This window comes from Neolamprologus brichardi, chromosome 7 (assembly GCF_056152115.1).
Source record: "Neolamprologus brichardi isolate AB-2024 chromosome 7, ASM5615211v1, whole genome shotgun sequence".
Lineage (NCBI taxonomy): Eukaryota > Metazoa > Chordata > Actinopteri > Cichliformes > Cichlidae > Neolamprologus > Neolamprologus brichardi.
This window is the reverse complement of record NC_142110.1, coordinates 42111795-42129625: the sequence shown is the minus strand read 5'-3', so window position 1 is coordinate 42129625 and position 17831 is coordinate 42111795. Positions and strand designations below refer to the sequence as shown.

The window sequence follows — 17831 nt, the reverse complement described above, 5'->3', positions numbered from 1 at the left end:
TCATTAAAAATCACAATCTTCATTAAAACTTGCTGCAGTTCCTGCTGCCTTTTGCTAAAGTGATAATCTGAAGAATTTTAAGTAGATTTTGTGGAGTGATGTACCTGATGTCATAGCCGTACATATCCTTTTCAGGGCGGCCATGTATGATCCAGTGAGCCAGCTCTCTACCACAACCACCTCCCAGCATCATACCTGAAACAGAAGGTGTAAGGATAAAAGAGATGTTGATGTGAGAAGCATTCCCGGTCAAATTCAGCTCATTTTAATTAATGCTGAAACAATATTAACCAGTTTTATGTAATTGTGGAATAAAATAATTGCAGATTATAGCTTCTTTACTGTCTTTTGAAACTGAATATGTTTGTTTTTTGGTTAAAGGACGGAGCCTGTGAATATTATGAGTGCCAATATTTCTGTACCTGATTAACTGCTTTTTAAATGCAAAGTCAGATAAATTTCCATAGCCCAAGGGAATAACATTTAGATGGAATGATAGTCAAACCAAACAAAGATGCCACTTTGGATGCTGGGAAGTTGTAATGTGCATGGATTTTTTACATTTTTTAATTTTATGAAAATTAAAATGATTGTTGGTGCACAATGAACCAGCCATTCAATTGTTCCCTGTGGGTCCCTGAATGAGGACCAGAGGGGAAAAAATAATGATAATTTAAAAATGGGCATTTATTCACACTTTTTGAAATTAAAGACAACCCAAAACCCATAAAATAAATGCTAAAATAGATTTAAATTAAAAAGAAAGGACACAGACAAATGTCCAAAGCTTTAAACTGTAATAATAATAATAATTAAATGAGCATATAGTACTGTGCAAAAGTCTTAAGAAACATCACTCATTTTCAGTCCAGTCCTTAATCATTTTTAGGGGAATGCTTTTTTAGTTGCTTGCTAAGGCACTCAACACTGACCTGCAAATCAATCAGATAACCACCAAAAAGGATGAACTAGTTATGTGTCTACACATAACAGACAACTTGGCAAAAAAAACTATTTTTAGTTTCATCTTTAGGCATTTAGTTACTAGCAGTCTAGAACACAAACATCTTTTTTTTTCCAGATTTCTTTCGTTTAAGCTGTGGAAAATGCCAAAGATAGCACAATTTTCTTCTTTCTTTTAAAGGTATGAACTGCAGCACAACAGACACAAAATAGTTTTTTTTAAGCCAACAACGTGATTTCCAAAGACTTATCATATTCTGACACTGTGTGCAGCGTCGCCTTCGAAAAGAATAAAAGAAAGAAGTGGAGGACCAAAGAAGAAGAAAAGAATAAAACAAACTATCTATTCTATGAATAGTATTTAAAATAGGGAAAAATGCAGCAAAGACCCGACACAAGACTGGAGTGATGTTTCTGATCTGTTTACTGTTCACCAAAGCCTCATCAGAAATGATCTCAATGGAAGGGTGTCAAGAAACTGTTCCTCAGGAAGGGAAATGGGGAGGTCTTTTAAGCTTTTGTATAATTTTGTACAAGCTTTTGTACAATTTAAATTTTCATCAGAGTTCACTCTTTTGTTACTTATATACATCTTTCCCATGTTTGTCCTCAACTTTCTTTTCTTTTTTTAAAAAAAAAAAACAGACTATTTTGTGGATATTCTGAATAAGTCACAGCAGATCTCTAATCCCCTTCTTGCTCACCTACATCCTGCCTAGAGGACAGAGTCACATTAATTTGTAGAAAAGAAAGGAAAAAAAGAAGAGAAACAGAGCAGTTTTTGTCCTCTGCTATGGCTCCTATGTGGCACATGATCCACATAAGGTTATTTCAACCCTTCTTCCATCTTTTGACTCTTGCTCACAGGAGCCCCCGAGCAATGTGACCTCATCATCTGCACCCAGTGGCTGCAGCATTGTGCATCTTTCAACACAACCAACAAACAATCATCAGCAATTCAATATTTTATCTGTCAAGTCCCAAAACTGTCGGGTTAATGAGCTGGGCCCTTTTAGCAACCCCCCACTTGCATTGTGCTGCTGGTAATTTGCAGTTATCAAGCGTATGTGTGTGTGTTGTATGTATGTCTCTCCCATGTGTTGCAACCACAACATCAATATGCAGCAGCACGAACAGTGTGTCCTTGCAACCCTCCGTCATCCCTCCATCTCCATCTCTCACAGCGTCCCCTCTCCCTCTATCTCTCATTACTTCACTCATCTGCAGGCACTGTCACTCCGAGCCCGGGTGGACAGTTGAATGGCTGGTTTGCTAGACAGATGGATGGATGGGTGCAGGGGTTGAGCGATAAAGGGAGGAGGGGTGAGAGGATGTTGATGAAGTTCTCCCAAGACAATGTGGGGACAACCAGCAAGGCGAGGTGGCACTGATAAATGTCACTCGAGATAACTGGGTTGATGTGCGAGTTTCCATACTTGTAAATCCTCATGCTTGAGCTTCCACTCATTCTGTCGTCCCCTTCTAACCCGTCCCTTTTCCTCCTCGCGCTGTTGTTCGTTTATGCCGTGCAAATATTTGCCCCTTTCACGGTCATTATGTGTCATCTAATCTCCTCTGTCTCAAATTCTTCTTCTTAACATTTACAGGGGTGCTGCCAGCAATACCACCGATGCTTAGAAAGAGCAGGAACACATGCACAATTGTTTTTTTTTTAATCTTTTTCCAATATCCTCTTCAGCAGATTAGCAAGCACATTAATCTGAAATTTTAAAACAGCATTTAGTGTACACATGATTTGGCTACAACTGAACATTTTGGAAATTGAATGAGGATGGTCGGTTCCATCCAGATTTTAAACATGTGTCTATCAGCATCTATAAAGAGGCATTTCTTTGTGTAAACATTGCATTTAATGTTTCCCCCCGACACTGAATTTATTTTCCTGCAGAATGCTGCATATCAAGATGTGTTATTCAGAAGTTCGACAAACAAGATACATGGCCTAAGATGGGTCATTCATCAGAATCCCAAATGCTGTAGGAACTGTACATTAACAAACGCCTGCAAACCTCAATGAACTAAAGCGAAGTTGTAAAGATGAATGAGCCAAAGCTCCTCCACAACAAGGAGAAAACGTCATGTACTTCAAACACAATTTCATATATTACAGTTCACACGTTTAAGTGTTTTTAACCTTCTCTTCTAACTTATAGAAAGCCAAGTACTGCCACAAATGCTTAACTCTTTACTTAAAGGCTTTGGTTATTTGAATATAGCACATATAATCAGCACTAAAATAACTAGAACTTTAGAGTCAGTATGTTCTTCACCTTGAAATTAACAATACTCCCCTCAGAATGCAGAGAGTGTGTTTCATGATCCCCTCTTCGATAATTTTTCTAAGTTAGAAATTTGATCCTCTTTTGGCTTCACATTCACACTAATGCTTCCATTTTATGAGCCAACAAAGTTGGCCAAAAAACAGAAGACAGTTTTTTCCTAAGATTTACATCAGCACCAGTATCCTTATTATTTCTTATTGTGCACAATAAGAAATAATAAAGGTGCTTATTCCTGTGATTGTTAGCAAGACAAGGATGCAGCCGGGTAAGAGGTGCTGCAGTTCATAGCTTTAAAAGAAAGAAGAAGAAAAAATACCTTTATAAACAAGAGTAGTTAAATGTTAAGCATGATGGGTTTGACACCAAGAATAAGTATCCAAAGGTTGCCAGGCAACAAATACAACTTCAACCAGTCTGAAGGCTTGGTGATTGCTTGGAGACCAAATTTAGCTCCAGCAATGACTTTTAAAAAAAAAATCTATCATAAGTGACCCCTTGGTCTCTGAACTTTCCTGCCTCTCCGTGCCCGGCCTTGAGCCAAGACAGCCGTGTCACTGAAAATGCGAAAGATGCCGTTTCCTTGTCAGAGGGGCATAAAGACAGGGGAAGAAAGAGTGACAGATGCAGAGAGTGTGAAGAAGGGACGACATGGCACATCAGTGTTTCCTTTGTGTGTGTGGATGCTGAGTGCGAATCGAGCACAGTTCAGGCAGGCTACGAAGTCAAGCTCAGTCCCAGCAGATCGGCTGATCTCAATGGCAGCCCACATCAACTGATGTTCCAAATGCCTTTCTGCACATCCAATTTCTTATGCAGGGCACACTATTTAAGCTGCTTTAGCCTTCCCACACTTACTGCACATCTGCAATACATCTACACGTCATACTAAATCTCCGACTTAGACAGTATCTGCATCACTGATGCCTGCTCTCCTCTGTGCTGCTGGTCGTACCGCTGCTTTCCCCAAACTCTAGTTTTTAAAAGTATATACTTGCAAGACGTGCAAATAGTCTTCTCACTACAGGAAGCACTCCCTTTGGTGAGCGGGTAACACACGCAGGAGACCAGCCTCACGACTCCCACTCACTGTCTGTGAATTCGCATGACAATTACGTGCTTAATTCACACATAAGCTACATGGGACATTACACTGATTTTGTACCATAGAGCAGGCAGCACAGCTCCATCATGTAATGTTTAGGAAAGTTCAGGGATGCTGTGCATGTGTGAAAATGACTCAGGTGTGATATTAGTAATACTAGGCCAATTTCACTGAGCTAGTACCCAGCATTACACTACAAAATAAAATGGGTACGACAAAATTGTAACCACCTCTATTCACACAGGCAGGTTGTGTTTCTATGTAAATGTAGAAAAGAAAATATAATGCCAGCAGTCCCAAGCTCACTTTATAGTTATTAATTACCAGAGAATAACAGATGGGGGTCGGCCTCTCACATGAGGGTGTTGAACATTTAGCTTTTTGCTCACTGAGCTGCCATGAATTAATAATCCAAACTGATGACAATTTATTATTTTTATGAGAAGAAGCCTATTGGCAAGTTTTACCACTGTTTTCAGGTATAATATGAGACAATACTCGAAGGACGTGTTAGTACTCTGATCAGAGTGGTGAACAGAATATTTCATGGTTAAGTGGTTGCAGAATAGAAAAGCAGTGGTAAACATCAAGGACCACTCATTAATTTGCAGCGAGTCAACTACACCTCTGAAAGAAAAGAAAATACAGAAGAGGGAGGTCTGTGTAACATATGAGTGTCGAGATGCCCACACATCAGGTCTTCACTTCACTGCGTCTCCCAAGCGTCCGTCAGGACTGCAGAGCCGGATCCCATAGTCTTTTGCTCTTGTGCAGAAAAAAAAGGCTTTGTCTGAATTGTCTTAATGCTTATGGTGATTACTTTACCCTTTACGCCCCCTCTCTCTGTTTTTCAGACCGCTGAGATCCTCGCATTCCTCCTTCTCTAATGTCAGTAGAAAGTTCATCCCTGAGTGAAGTAATGGAGTTACTCGGGTTGTTTCTGTGTGTGCCTGCGTGTATGTGTATGTTCTCGATGAAAGCTGAAAAATGAAAACCACTCTATTATTCATTTGTGCCTTGAGAGACTGGTGAAGGCTAGGTCAGAGTCTAAGAAAAAAAAATCTTTGGCCATTTCCCTTATTTTCCTCATTATTTTTGCCCATTTGTTTTCTAAGATTCCTTCGACCTTTGTCACCCCTTGAGGAATCATTTCATAGATTCCTCAAGGGAAAGCTATTAAAGATGAAGTACTTTATAATAAATAGTCAGTGAGTGCAGTGTATGTATTGTTTCTTTAAGGCAAAGTTTATGAAGCTAACCATTTAATCTAAGATGTCTTTGCACTCTCTGGGATTCTCGCTCACTCCCTGCCTCCCTTCCTCTCTTTTCTCACCTCTGACTATTTTATTTCTTCAGACTGTCAGTTGTCAGCTGATGCAGAACTTACCAGCACTGTTGAAGCCACAGCCCAGGAAGAAACCTCTGACCTCTGGTGCTTCTCCCATCAGAGGCTTATGGTCTGCTGTGAATGACTCTGAAACAATAACAGAGAAAAACTTTGTGATAAAGGTGGGAACAAAATCTTTCTATCCGATTCGTCACAGGAGTCAGTCTCAGCTCCTGTGGTAGCTCGAATAGGATACAGTCCACACATGACCCAGAATTGGATATGCAGAAGAAAAAGGACTGATAGATGGATATTTGACTACTTTGGCTATTTTATCAGTGTCATCTCTGGCTTTGGGTCATTCCATGCCAAATCATCAAATTCTGAGAAGATTTTATGCTCATCCATCTCCGATTTGCCTAAAAATTGGAGATGGATATTTTTTTTGGTATGTCTGAGCATGATTATCTCAAAAACTACAAAAGATAAAAGCCTGAAATTTTCCCGGACCTTTCTTATGAATCAGGGTCTGTAATTTTGAACAGAGAGATTTTTAAAAAAGTCACAGTATTATCTACTCAAGATATGAAGACAAAAAAAAAAAACTCGCAATCCTGTAAAGTCCCTTATCTGAGCACACACTAATAACAAACATCACGTTGCATACATACAAATACTAACATTTTCTGAAGTGTATATAACCCAATTTCACAATAATGCATAATAAAGCAGGTAGAATACTTTTTAATATGAAATTCCTTGTCACAAATATGAAGAAGTAATCCAAATTTCATGCTGCATTGAGTAAACATGACAAAGTGTAAAACAAAAATATCAGTAAAATAATGTGCTCAGTAACAATAAATATTTGCATATTTTTTATTTTGATACATACTCTACCTACCGTTTCCAGTTCTGACGCCCATCAGAGATCTTATAATTCAGGGTAAGCTTAAAATACTAAGAGGCGATAAAAATGCAAAGAACCCAACAAGTACTGATGTAAGGCTTTCACATATGAAAATAAATATAGCACAACAATTCAAAGTAGTTAAAACGGGATTAGTAGCCTCTTTCACCTAAGTAGCAATGTAAAGTTGCTGTGTCCACTTGGTGTGATCTGTATTCCAATACAAGACCCTAACCCCCTAACCCAACCCAAATCCTAATGCCACAGTTGCTACAGGCAAGCAGGAATCAGGCAGTTGACTTCCAGACTGAATCCTGCACGAATCGGATGAGACTAACTACTGATATTTTTGTCTTTGTGATACAACTTGTCATATTTTCTCAATCCATTGTGAAAGTTAATTGAAAGTAGCATTTTATGACAATGAATTCATGTTAATCTATTCAAAATGTTTCATTTTGCATTATTCTGAAACTCGACTATAAACCATTCAGAATTCTAGTTTCCTTTTGCAATGTTTTATTAGTGTTTGCGCAAACATGGTATTTTACAGGGCAGCTTGATTTTATGTTTCATATTTTAACTAATCATGTTTGATATATCTATCCAAAATCCCAGATCCTGATTCATTTTTACGAAACGAAAGGCCAGTGAAAAATTCAGGCTTTTGTCTTTAGTAGTTTTTGCAATATTCATGATCAAACATGGCAGCAGATCTTCCACAAATTAGATGATTTAAAGATGTGATGTCTTCAGTCTTATCACGATATCAGCAGTCTGAGCGCCGAATCATCTGACATGTTAGCGGATATAATAAGAAATGCATCTCTATATTCGGTGGACAATGTGACAGTACAGGATGTGTTAGTTTTGCACAAGATATAAAAGTGTGGGGAGGAATTGTGAGAAGGCTAAGGCTCAGAACTTTTCATATACTGTGTTTTTAGTTGGCAAGCCACCATTTATCATTTAGGTTTGGTCAGGCTTGGTCCTCTGAGACTTTAGAACAGCTGTGTGCAACACTGAAACTTAGCGAGCCGTTTGTGGTCAGTAAATGCCTCCTAACCATAACGGCAGGCTGGCTGTTCATTAAACCGTAATGTCTCCTTTTCTATTTCCACTTGCGTTAAAAACCACAGATTGGATGGGTGGTTTTGGAGAGCTGGAAGTTGTTTAAAAGGCAACTTTAGCCAAGTTCTGCAATGCAATAATAACTTTTCCAAAAATCCAATACACGCAAACTTTAAAACTAACAATGTCTTATGTAACAGAGAAATTGCAGCAGATACATTAAGATATCGGTACTTTTATTACTCTACTGAACTAAGCCGAAAGAGAGATATTTTCTCTTATATACCTACACACACATGCATGTGAATATGTCTTTTAGCAACATTAGACTAACTGCTGAATATTCAAAAGAAAACACAGTAAACCTTTAACTCAATTTTCCATACTTCTGTCTATATAAATAAGTCTCTCTGAGTGGTGAATTGCATATACTGATGGAACTCATAATATTTGATTTATATTTGAAATTTATCCTTCATTTAGCCTGCTGTATCCTCATGGAAATGCCAAAGGTGCCTTAGTAACTTCTTATCCAACTGCTTATCCAGTAAACATAAAATTAAAACCTGCAGGACTTAAAGCCAAGGGCACAGATAAGAAGAGCAGACAGCTTTTCAGACTTCTATCTTTATTTTTTCTTCCATCATTTCGTCTTCATTTCATCTCTGTAAAATTTATGTTATTAATTTTTATTTCCCTTTAACATTTTCTTTTTTGTATTTTTGCTTTTTGTCAAAGTTCCTTCTAAATGTCTTTTGTACTTTCATTTTATCGCTCTGTTTTACTTTTCTATCCTCACAAAATCATTCTGATCATTATTCCAAACTGCTGCTCCAGGCTAAAATAATGAAAAAACTCAAATCAGAAACCACGAAGCATGGCTACAGACCAGCTCACATAACCAGCTGGGCATGTGATATTACCTGCACAGGAAGTAAGGCTCGAGCTAATCAAACTATCTCCTCTGCAAACATGGCATACAGCTCGCTAGTTTACATATTCATGGGCAACCACAGTATGCATCCAAAGTGTTGTGAAAGTTGCTTGTTTGCTGCTGTAATGCATAAGGATTTGTAGGGAAAGGCATGGAGGAATTGCTCAAAGATAAATGCTTCTTTTGAACTAGTGCTTGTATGTGTGCATGATTGCATTTTTCCTGTTGGGATATATATGTCCGCTTACACATAGTCACAAATAGATGACCTGCTTTGTTTTTAGGGACATAAATCGAATCCCTGTAATGTTAAACACATATATCTACATCTTAGCATGTAGACTTTAAGTTTAAGATTAGTGGAAGGGTTAGTGTTAGGAGGTTGCAGATAGAGTCTCCAGGAAATGACCTCAGTAAATGTAATTCCCCATGAGGTGATGGGAACACAACTGAGCATGTGTGTGTGCGCGTGTGTGTGTACCTGGTCCACAGACAGTGGACTTAATGCCAGTCTGTTCCAGAGCAGGAACTCTGTTGACTGCACCCTCAATATTTTGCATAAAGACATCCCAGTCCAGATCGAACAGGCTGAAGGAGAACTTATCAGACACCTGGGAAATATTAAAAAAATAAATAATTAAATAAAAGGCACACTGATAATAAATGACTGGCTTACTTCCAATAACCTTGAAACCTTGAGTAACCTTAAAATAACACCACACATTTACTTTCTCTCGTTTACCCCTAAAACACACCAATTTTGAAACTAATTTTCACACTGAAAATAACGAGTTCTGTTTGAGGAAGAAACCAAATCTCATAAATAGGGACCACATCTAATTAGAAAAATTGAATTGAAGAAATGAGCAGTAAAACAAGCACTGAATAATGGTGCATTTTAATATTTTTCCTTTTCTTTGTGTGTCTTTGTAGACTACAGTCAGCACTACTACTGTGATGTTCAATGCTGATGTACCACCGCAGTGCCAGTGTCAAAAATACTGCTGTGTTCTTTTATCCTCTTCATATGTGACTGGAGAAATCAAGGCTGCAGCCACAACACATCCTGTAGCATCTGTTAAATCAGCTCTTCCTCAACCCCGGAAACATCTGTCAAATCAGCCCTTCCTCTCATCTCAGTATCTTGTCCAAGCTTTAATTTGCTCCAATCTGGAGTTCTGTAACTCCCTCCTTTTCAGCCACACCAAAATCCAGCCTTTAACTCCTACAACTAATGGCCAGCAGCACAGATGACCCCCCACTCCCCACCTTCCCATCAAACACTAATCTGGCTGACTCAGGGCACTCAAAGTGGAAAGTCCAGCACACCAGAGCTGTCCAGCAATTTTATCAGTCACGTATTTCTCTCTCAATTCCTGCCCTGATTCACTCTTTCATCTACTTTTATTTTACTTACCTCAATTTCTTAAATTATGTAACAGACATGCCTAAACAAAAACAAAACAAAAAAGCACTGGATAACCCGCTTTCTAAAATGTTGAACATAAGTGATTAAGTTAGATAGATGGTTATGGTCTACAGTCAAGTACAGAGGACGTACTGAAGGAAATTCCTTTGGCTTCACAATTACCATCTGCTGTGACACTCTCAGCTTCGATTAAGACTTTAATGTCATATGGATGCCTAAGCTGACAGTAGCTGCTTTCATGTGAACAAAGAGTTCTGCACTATTACCGGGCATTGACACTCAACTGGGGTATCTGAGAAGCAGATACCTTTGTCCTAGGCACCACACTTCTCCCAATCCTTCCCAAGCCATCAATCTAGCTCATCTTCAATCACTCCGCTTCTTCTATTCTCCACGTCTCCTTGCTAATTCTCCTTTCGGTATCTATTCTTTCTTCTTCCACTTGCTTTAAGACATCAAAGCTGCTGCAGAACGAGAACAAAGAAGCTGCTTCCGCTCAAAGAAATCCTCTAATATGTAAAAACCACTGAGGAGTCTGCAGACAGGCAGCCAGCCAGCCAGAAGGACAGAAAGCCAGGAAGTTAGGTTGACAGGCAAAAAGATATTATCGGTGACCTGCAGAAAACGTCTAATGGCTTTCATTACTTCTGAATAGTATAAAAGACCAAAGTCTTAAAGAAAAAAAACAGGCATAAATCAAGAAGGAATGCATGACGAGTGAAAAGTTTTAAGTATCTAATGCATAAATGCATGCCACCAAACCTCCTGCCAGCCCACTTAACAAACTGCTCTAAAAACCTGTCCTTGAGAGAAAGTACAAATCTATTAAGACCAAGACCACCTGTCAGTTCAAAGGCTCTTAAAAAGATCAATCTCCAAAGTCAAACTCTCTCTAAAGTCGGTCTTTGCATGGAACATGCAACTGCTTGCACAATGACTTTTTCTAGTTGCCAAAGTGTTGTTCGAATAATTAGTCTTCAGAGCCTCTTGCAGTTCCTTTTACAGATGTACTTTGATTTTAATGTTCCAATAAAACAAATTTCACCCCAAGCAGAGCTAAAAATACAATGTTTGTCTTTTGTGCTAAAAGAATGAGTATGAGGTAATTAAAATCCAATAGACTTATCCCCTCTTGAGCACTGTGCACATTAGAAATAAAATATATGTGGAGTGTGGGCAATAAGACTTGCAACAGTTTTATTAATGGATACAAATATAGGACTAGTTTTTTTTCTTTCTAAGTATTGTTTTCTGTATAAACTTTCTAGAGAAAAATAAACTTTTCAAAAGTGTCAGCGTTTGATCCCTTTTTTGCACAAGCGAGTTTCATTATTTGCATCAAGGTTAATAAACTTCGCCTTCACGTAAGTGACCTGAAGGCACTGGATTTGATGATTTGATGAAGTCATCCAACAAAAGCCACAGATTCCAACAGAACTTGGGGGAAAAAAATGAATCCTGTTCTTTCCCTACTGGGTATACTATACCTACTCATGTGCCTCCAGAAGCATCATAAACACAGTTTGTTGCTCTTTCCTTTTATAATGGCTACTCAAGTTTTTATACTTAAAGTCCAACATTTGTAGCTTTGTGTCTTTACAGAAAGATGATAAGAGAATTGATATTTGTCTGTCATATTAAAAACCTATAAAGTCGACCCAGTAGGCTGTAGGAATATTTAAACAGAACCAGATTAGCGGCTTACTGTTGTTCTGTGTTCAGGCTAAGCACACATAAACATCCTGAATCCAGCTTCCTAGACAAACAACTAAAACAGTTATAAATAAAAAATTAGGATACATATATTTAAACCAAGTCTGAGCATCCTGCAAATTATGGGAGAAATAGCAAAATTGGAGTGTAAAAAGATGTGATCATAAAGAATGGAAGAAAACTGTAACTGTTCTTAAAGTACCTCAGTCTTAATGCTAAGCTATGCAGGATGGTCACAAACTATCAGTCTTTATATCAGTTTTTTGGAATAAAACAAATAACAATTTCCCCTGAATGTTAAATATTTTTTACAGTTTTCCTTTAAAATTAACACACACATGCACGCGCACACACTCACACACACACTGTTTTGACTGCTGTTATGAATACAGTTTGACCTCCAAACTAATACAGCAGAAAGTAATAGACAAGGTAAATAAGAGATGAGGTCAAAATGACACAGAGAGTGAGAAGTATATAAACTAGATGAGAGTTTATTCAGATTCCTAATTAAAGTATTTGATTTTTTTTTTGTCGAGCAAAGCTAAATCTTTTATCACAGCACTCACTGAAACGAATAGAAAGAGAATATGACAATTAACCTCAGGATGACATTCAAGCTTACCTCATCCCAGAAGATGGGGTTTCTTTCATAACCGCCCACAGACAGAGCGTCACCTTGAAGGCGCAGGTACACTGACGCATCATGGTCCCTGACATTTGGCATGTTCTGGGAAGATGAAAGTGAACGGATCAAAACACAAAGGAATGAGAACACAATCAGTTAAGGACTGTTTTTATGAAAAAAACCCAAAAAGTAATAATTTTATTACCAAATAGTTGTTTAAATTCTCCAAGTTCATAAAAATCTACAAAGCCAGGGCCTCAAAAGTTATCTAAAAAATTCCTAACGGTAACAGCTAATTCAAATAGTCCATCCATTGAGCGATTTTCTTTATCGCACATCCAATTCAGGGTCACAAGAGCTCAGGGATGGATGGGATAGGCTCCAGAGACTGAAATCCCAAAGGCTGTCTAAAGCAGCGGCCCCCAACCTTTTTTGCGCCACGGACCGGTTTATGCCCGACAATATTTTCACGGACCGGCCTTTAAGGTGTCACGGATAAATACAACAAAATAAAACTAGTACCGGTACCGAAAAAAAGAAGATTTATCCATAACACACAAGACCCAGGAAAACCGAGTTAACGATAAAAACAATAACAAAATAACGCCGAAAACCGATAAAAACCCTGAAAACCATACATTTCACACCTAAGCCTCAACTCTCGTGGCCCGGCACCAAACGACTCACGGACCGGTGCCGGTCCGAGGCCCGGGGGTTGGGGACCGTTGGTCTAAAGCTATTCATAAAAATTTTAAATTGCTAATAATTTCTTTATGTTCTAAAGGAAAATGGAAAACAGGTGCAGTGACTTATTGAAACATGGACAAGAGTGAGTTTCCTTGTCATTCTAAAAAACACGAAGCTGCTGCCACAATCTTTCCAGATGATACTGCATGGTGGATTCAAGTGCAATTATAATTCCATACATTTTGACAACATCCCCAATACCACTCGCTGAAATGCGAGCCTCCAATTTGTTTTAGAGATGGATGTAGACACTTACTTTTGTCTCTCTGTCCTGACTTCTTCTGTACCTGCTGACAGCAATTTGTCATCACTCCATAAGCTCTGTTGCCTCTGATTTTTGGTCCTGTTCCTGTTTAATTTGGCATACCTCAACCTTTTCTCCCAATTTCCCTTCTTTAACAATGGCTTCTTGACAGCCAAACTTCCACTGAGACTATTTCTGATGAGGCTTCGGTGAACTAAAGGGTTAGATGCATCTCTCAGGTCCTGTGTCAAGTCTTTGCTGGATATTTCCTACTTCTTAAGTACATGACTTTCAGATACTGCTCATCTCCTGTAGATAGTTTTGGCCTCCTCTTCACCAATTTTTAAGAATACACTGCACATTATGTCAGCATTTGCCAGGTTTTCAGCTAATAGCTTTTTGGGAATCATCTTGTTGGTGCCAAAAATACAGTTTAATTCCTATCAAAATGTTATCTTTGGCATTTTATGGATTTCATGACCTCATGTGTTCTTGCAACAGGCTGCTAGGAACAAAGCACCTAAAGATACAATTTAAAATGTGTCTTTGCTAAATTGTCTAATATATGTGGACACAATACTGGTTAATCCCTAGAGTTTGATACCTGTTTAATGCTTGAGTGATTAAGTGGGTTCAGTTGGTTAAGTGGCTTTAAAAAGAAGGAAAAAAATCTGGAAATAGTCAGATAAAAGGACTGGATTAAAAAAAGAATGAAAAACCAGTCAAGATTTTTTTTTAAATGTCTGAAAATCCTTCAGACAGTCTGGAGAGCTATTGCTCAAGACTACCTTAAATAATTATAATAAAGTCTGGTTCCTTGGAAGCTGAATATAAAGACAAGTGCTCTTTTGTTTAGCTCTACATTTTTATAAGATGTTAAGAGCTGTACAAAAGGGGCATCACAACATGGGACTAAAAAACAGCCTTAAAAATGTTTACAGCAGCAGTCGTCAATGACTTATCTTAATAAACCAAAACATTTCTTTATGCATCACAGCTATGGAACTCCAAAGTGTTCAAAATTAAATAAATAAATAGGTCATGATGAAATAAATAACTATGTGAATAAATAAGACACAGATATGTAATGTGAGAATGATATTGTGAAATAATGGAACACATTTTGAAAAAAATGCTCATTATTGTGAAATATATTGCATTCTGCTATATAAATTTACTTATTATTGTGAAATATTATTTCATGGTCATTATTTTTTCACAATAATAGAGATTATTCCTGAGGCATTTTATTTATTTCCAGATGTTATTATTCCAAAATTACCTATTTTCAAAGTCAGTCTTTATTTCAAAATCCCGTTTTTCCCAATGGCCTATTTATTTCATAATGTGACTTTTCAGCAGAATGACTTTGTCTGTCAATCAATGAAAGTGGGCTAGACCTTTGCACCAGCACCGTGTTCGTTTGGAAGGAAGAACTGTCTTCAAATGTTGGTCGTCCATGTCTTGAAATCCCAGTGCAGCACTCAGGACTTTAGTGCTTCCCGGGATAACCATCGGGGTAATTGCCGATATGTGTTCTGTGTCTCCGAGCACAATTAGGAAAATGACGGAGGAAGGCCTAAGGTAAGTTTATGCTGTAACTGAGCACCTGTGTGATTCTGTACACAGCATTGTTTAGATGTTGACCTTAATTATGACGTTTGACAATGAAATATTATCGCTTACTTTTTTTTTTTTTTTTGTTACTGTCTAGACTAAGTGGGGCAGCTGCGGCTAAAGCTATCGGCACAATCTCGGCGTAGAGACACGTTTAGCCTGTGAGTAGACCCACCAGCTTTCCACAGTCTATTTACTTATCACATCTTGTTAGCAGTGTTGGGGAGTAACTGAATACATGTACCGCTGTTACGTATTTAAAATACAAAATATGAGTAACTGTATTCCGTTACAGTTACCGTTTAAAAAGGTGGTATTTAGAATACAGTTACTTTGTTGAAATAAATGGATTACACAGCGGTACTTTCCTGTTTCATATTGTCGCGGGTCAGGACTGTTTGGGTTTTGTTTGACAGCTACGTTCTGTAGTTCCAGGCGGCAGCGTTACGGTTGCCATGGTTACAGGGTGACACTCTCTCTCTGCGTGTTTCCTGGGTGAGAGAGGTCTTTTTGTTGTTGTTGTGCTAAGCTAATAGGCAGAATGCTACAGGTATAGCTCTAAAGAATGTAGCATCATAGGCAGTGTAGTCCGTGCTGCAGGGAGAATGTGCTGCCATACCCGTTATGTGTCTGTGAGCGAGGGAGGGAGAAAAAGGAAAAATACGAGCTATCATCGAGCAAAAACGGGAGCTGGAAGCATGTAAATATAGTAATAACCACTGCAGCCAAGAAGAGTGCCTGACAGCCCAGTTGTAAGTAAGCTATTAAGACTCGACTGTACACCGTGTTCGTGTTTTCCTCTAAAAACCATAAGTTCCATTGGAGCAGCCTTTCAACGCCTCTCTCTGTCTCTCGCAAGCAAAGTTGACCCAGACAACAAAGTAAAGCTATTTTTCAGCTAGGAGCCCGACACAGAACCCGCCCTATTAGCCAGAGGTCCCTTTACTACGGTTCGGAGCCGCGGACCTTCAGTAACAGTAATAAATCGCAGCAATAGTACATTCACGTAGTTGTAAACAGCATGATAATATATTAAGTAATCCAAAGTATTCAGAATACGTTACTCTCATTGAGTAATGTAACGGAATACGTTACAGAATACATTTTGGGGCATGTATTCTGTAATCTGTAATGGAATACATTTTAAAAGTAACCTTCCCAACACTGCTTGTTAGACAACAGGGTCATTAGTGGTTTAAATAGTACATAGTTGAATGTTTCATTGCTGTTTGCAGTTGATTGTTCTCTGATAACGCATAACAAAGTTGATGTTAAATAGCGAGTTTATTGAAATGGTTTTGTCTATTACAGCAGCGTTTTAAATATCATACTTTCTCTGGTGTCTTCAGTAAAGCTAAAACAAGAATACATTTACATCCTTGGTTCTTTCAGTATTAATTGGAAAACTTTGAGATTTGCTGTTATATGAAAATATGAAAAAATGTTTTATGTGCAGAAAATCTGATAGGTATTCCTCTATTGGAGATGTGGATTTGGATTCAAAAGTGCTGGACATTCAGTGTCATCGCCCAAATGCCGACTGCAGAATGATGATGGGACATCTACGATCCAGAGGCATATACATTCAAAGTAAGGTGATATTGTTAAAATATCCAAACACCAGTTTCTGGCCTGGAAAGCACGTGTCAGTGTGGCCTTGATGTGATATTTTAATGTAGGCATCAAAAATGACTAGCATGTTCTTATCATTGTTATGCAGTTATGTTCCTGTTTGAACCAGTCTGTACATGATTCTCTCTCCTCACTAAATCTGTACAGCATCTGGATACTTACCTGACACAATGAAGATCTGTCCCATAAGCATTACAGTGTTTACAATACTGTCACGGTTCTGGGTCCGTTGGACCCAGTATTTTGAGTTTATTATGTTTTGGTTTAATTTTGCATCATGGATTGTTTTCTTGTTCTCTTGTTGTGATTGTGATGATTATTATTATTAGAGTTTTATGTTTCTGTTATCCATGTTTTAGGAATTGTGGTTTCATGTATAGTTCAGTTCCATTTGTCATTTTCTGTCTCTCTGTGTTGAGTCAGTGTCTCTGAGTTGTGATTCATGTTTCCTGTTTTATTGTGAAAGTCTTTGTCTTATGGTAGTGTGTGCAGCTTTGTTCCCCCTGTCTCATTAGCCCTGATCTCTCCCAGCTGTGTCTCCCTCCTGTTGCCGATTCCCTCGTTACTACCTTGTGTATATAAGCCCTGTGTTTTCCCGTGCTCGGTGTCGCGTCGTACCCTCAGAATTATGCCTGTGTGTTCAGTTCTCAGTGTCATTGTTCAGTTCATGTTTTCGTATATCACCAGCAATAAAGCTAAGGTTCTCAGTTTCAATTCAGTCTCAGAGTCTCACATTTGGATCCTCATCTCCATCCGCCTGCACACAGAGCCCTGACAAATACAGTCTTTTTGTAGTTGTTAGTACTAAGACATGATCTGTTTGTTAATCAGGATTTCGACTGATGGATTCAATGAGACGAGTCAATCCAGAAGGGGTCAAGATGCGACGGTTATCTATTAAGACTACAAGACGTTTTCAGTACAGTGTATCAGCAGCAAATCACCTTTGGCATATAGATGGAAATCAGCATTGAGCGCCTGTGGAAGGATGTATATGAAAACATCTTCACCCAGCTGGAGATTCAAGGACTGCTCAACCCTGGTGAAAAAATTCACTTGTTTGCTCTGCACAGATGCTTTTTGCATCACATTCAACATCATCTTCAGTCATTCCAGGAAGCATGGAGTCAGCACGGACTCAGAAAAGCAAACAACCATTCACCCCTGCACCTCTGGTTGCTGCACAGAAAGGAGGGACAAGATTTGTCACA

At 38.5% G+C, this 17831-nt stretch overlaps 1 protein-coding gene across 1 annotated transcript in view; it reads right to left on the bottom strand.

The window, feature by feature from the left end:
* The window catches only part of sardh (sarcosine dehydrogenase), a 49645-nt gene that overhangs the window by 19519 nt on the left and 12295 nt on the right, over positions 1 to 17831 (bottom strand). The window contains exons 8-11 of the mRNA XM_087843609.1: positions 12378 to 12482; positions 9092 to 9221; positions 5756 to 5842; positions 105 to 195 (exon numbers count right to left, since the gene is read on the bottom strand). Of these exons, the coding sequence (XP_087699735.1) occupies positions 105 to 195; positions 5756 to 5842; positions 9092 to 9221; positions 12378 to 12482 (413 nt within the window). The remainder of the gene's footprint in view (positions 1 to 104; positions 196 to 5755; positions 5843 to 9091; positions 9222 to 12377; positions 12483 to 17831) is intronic.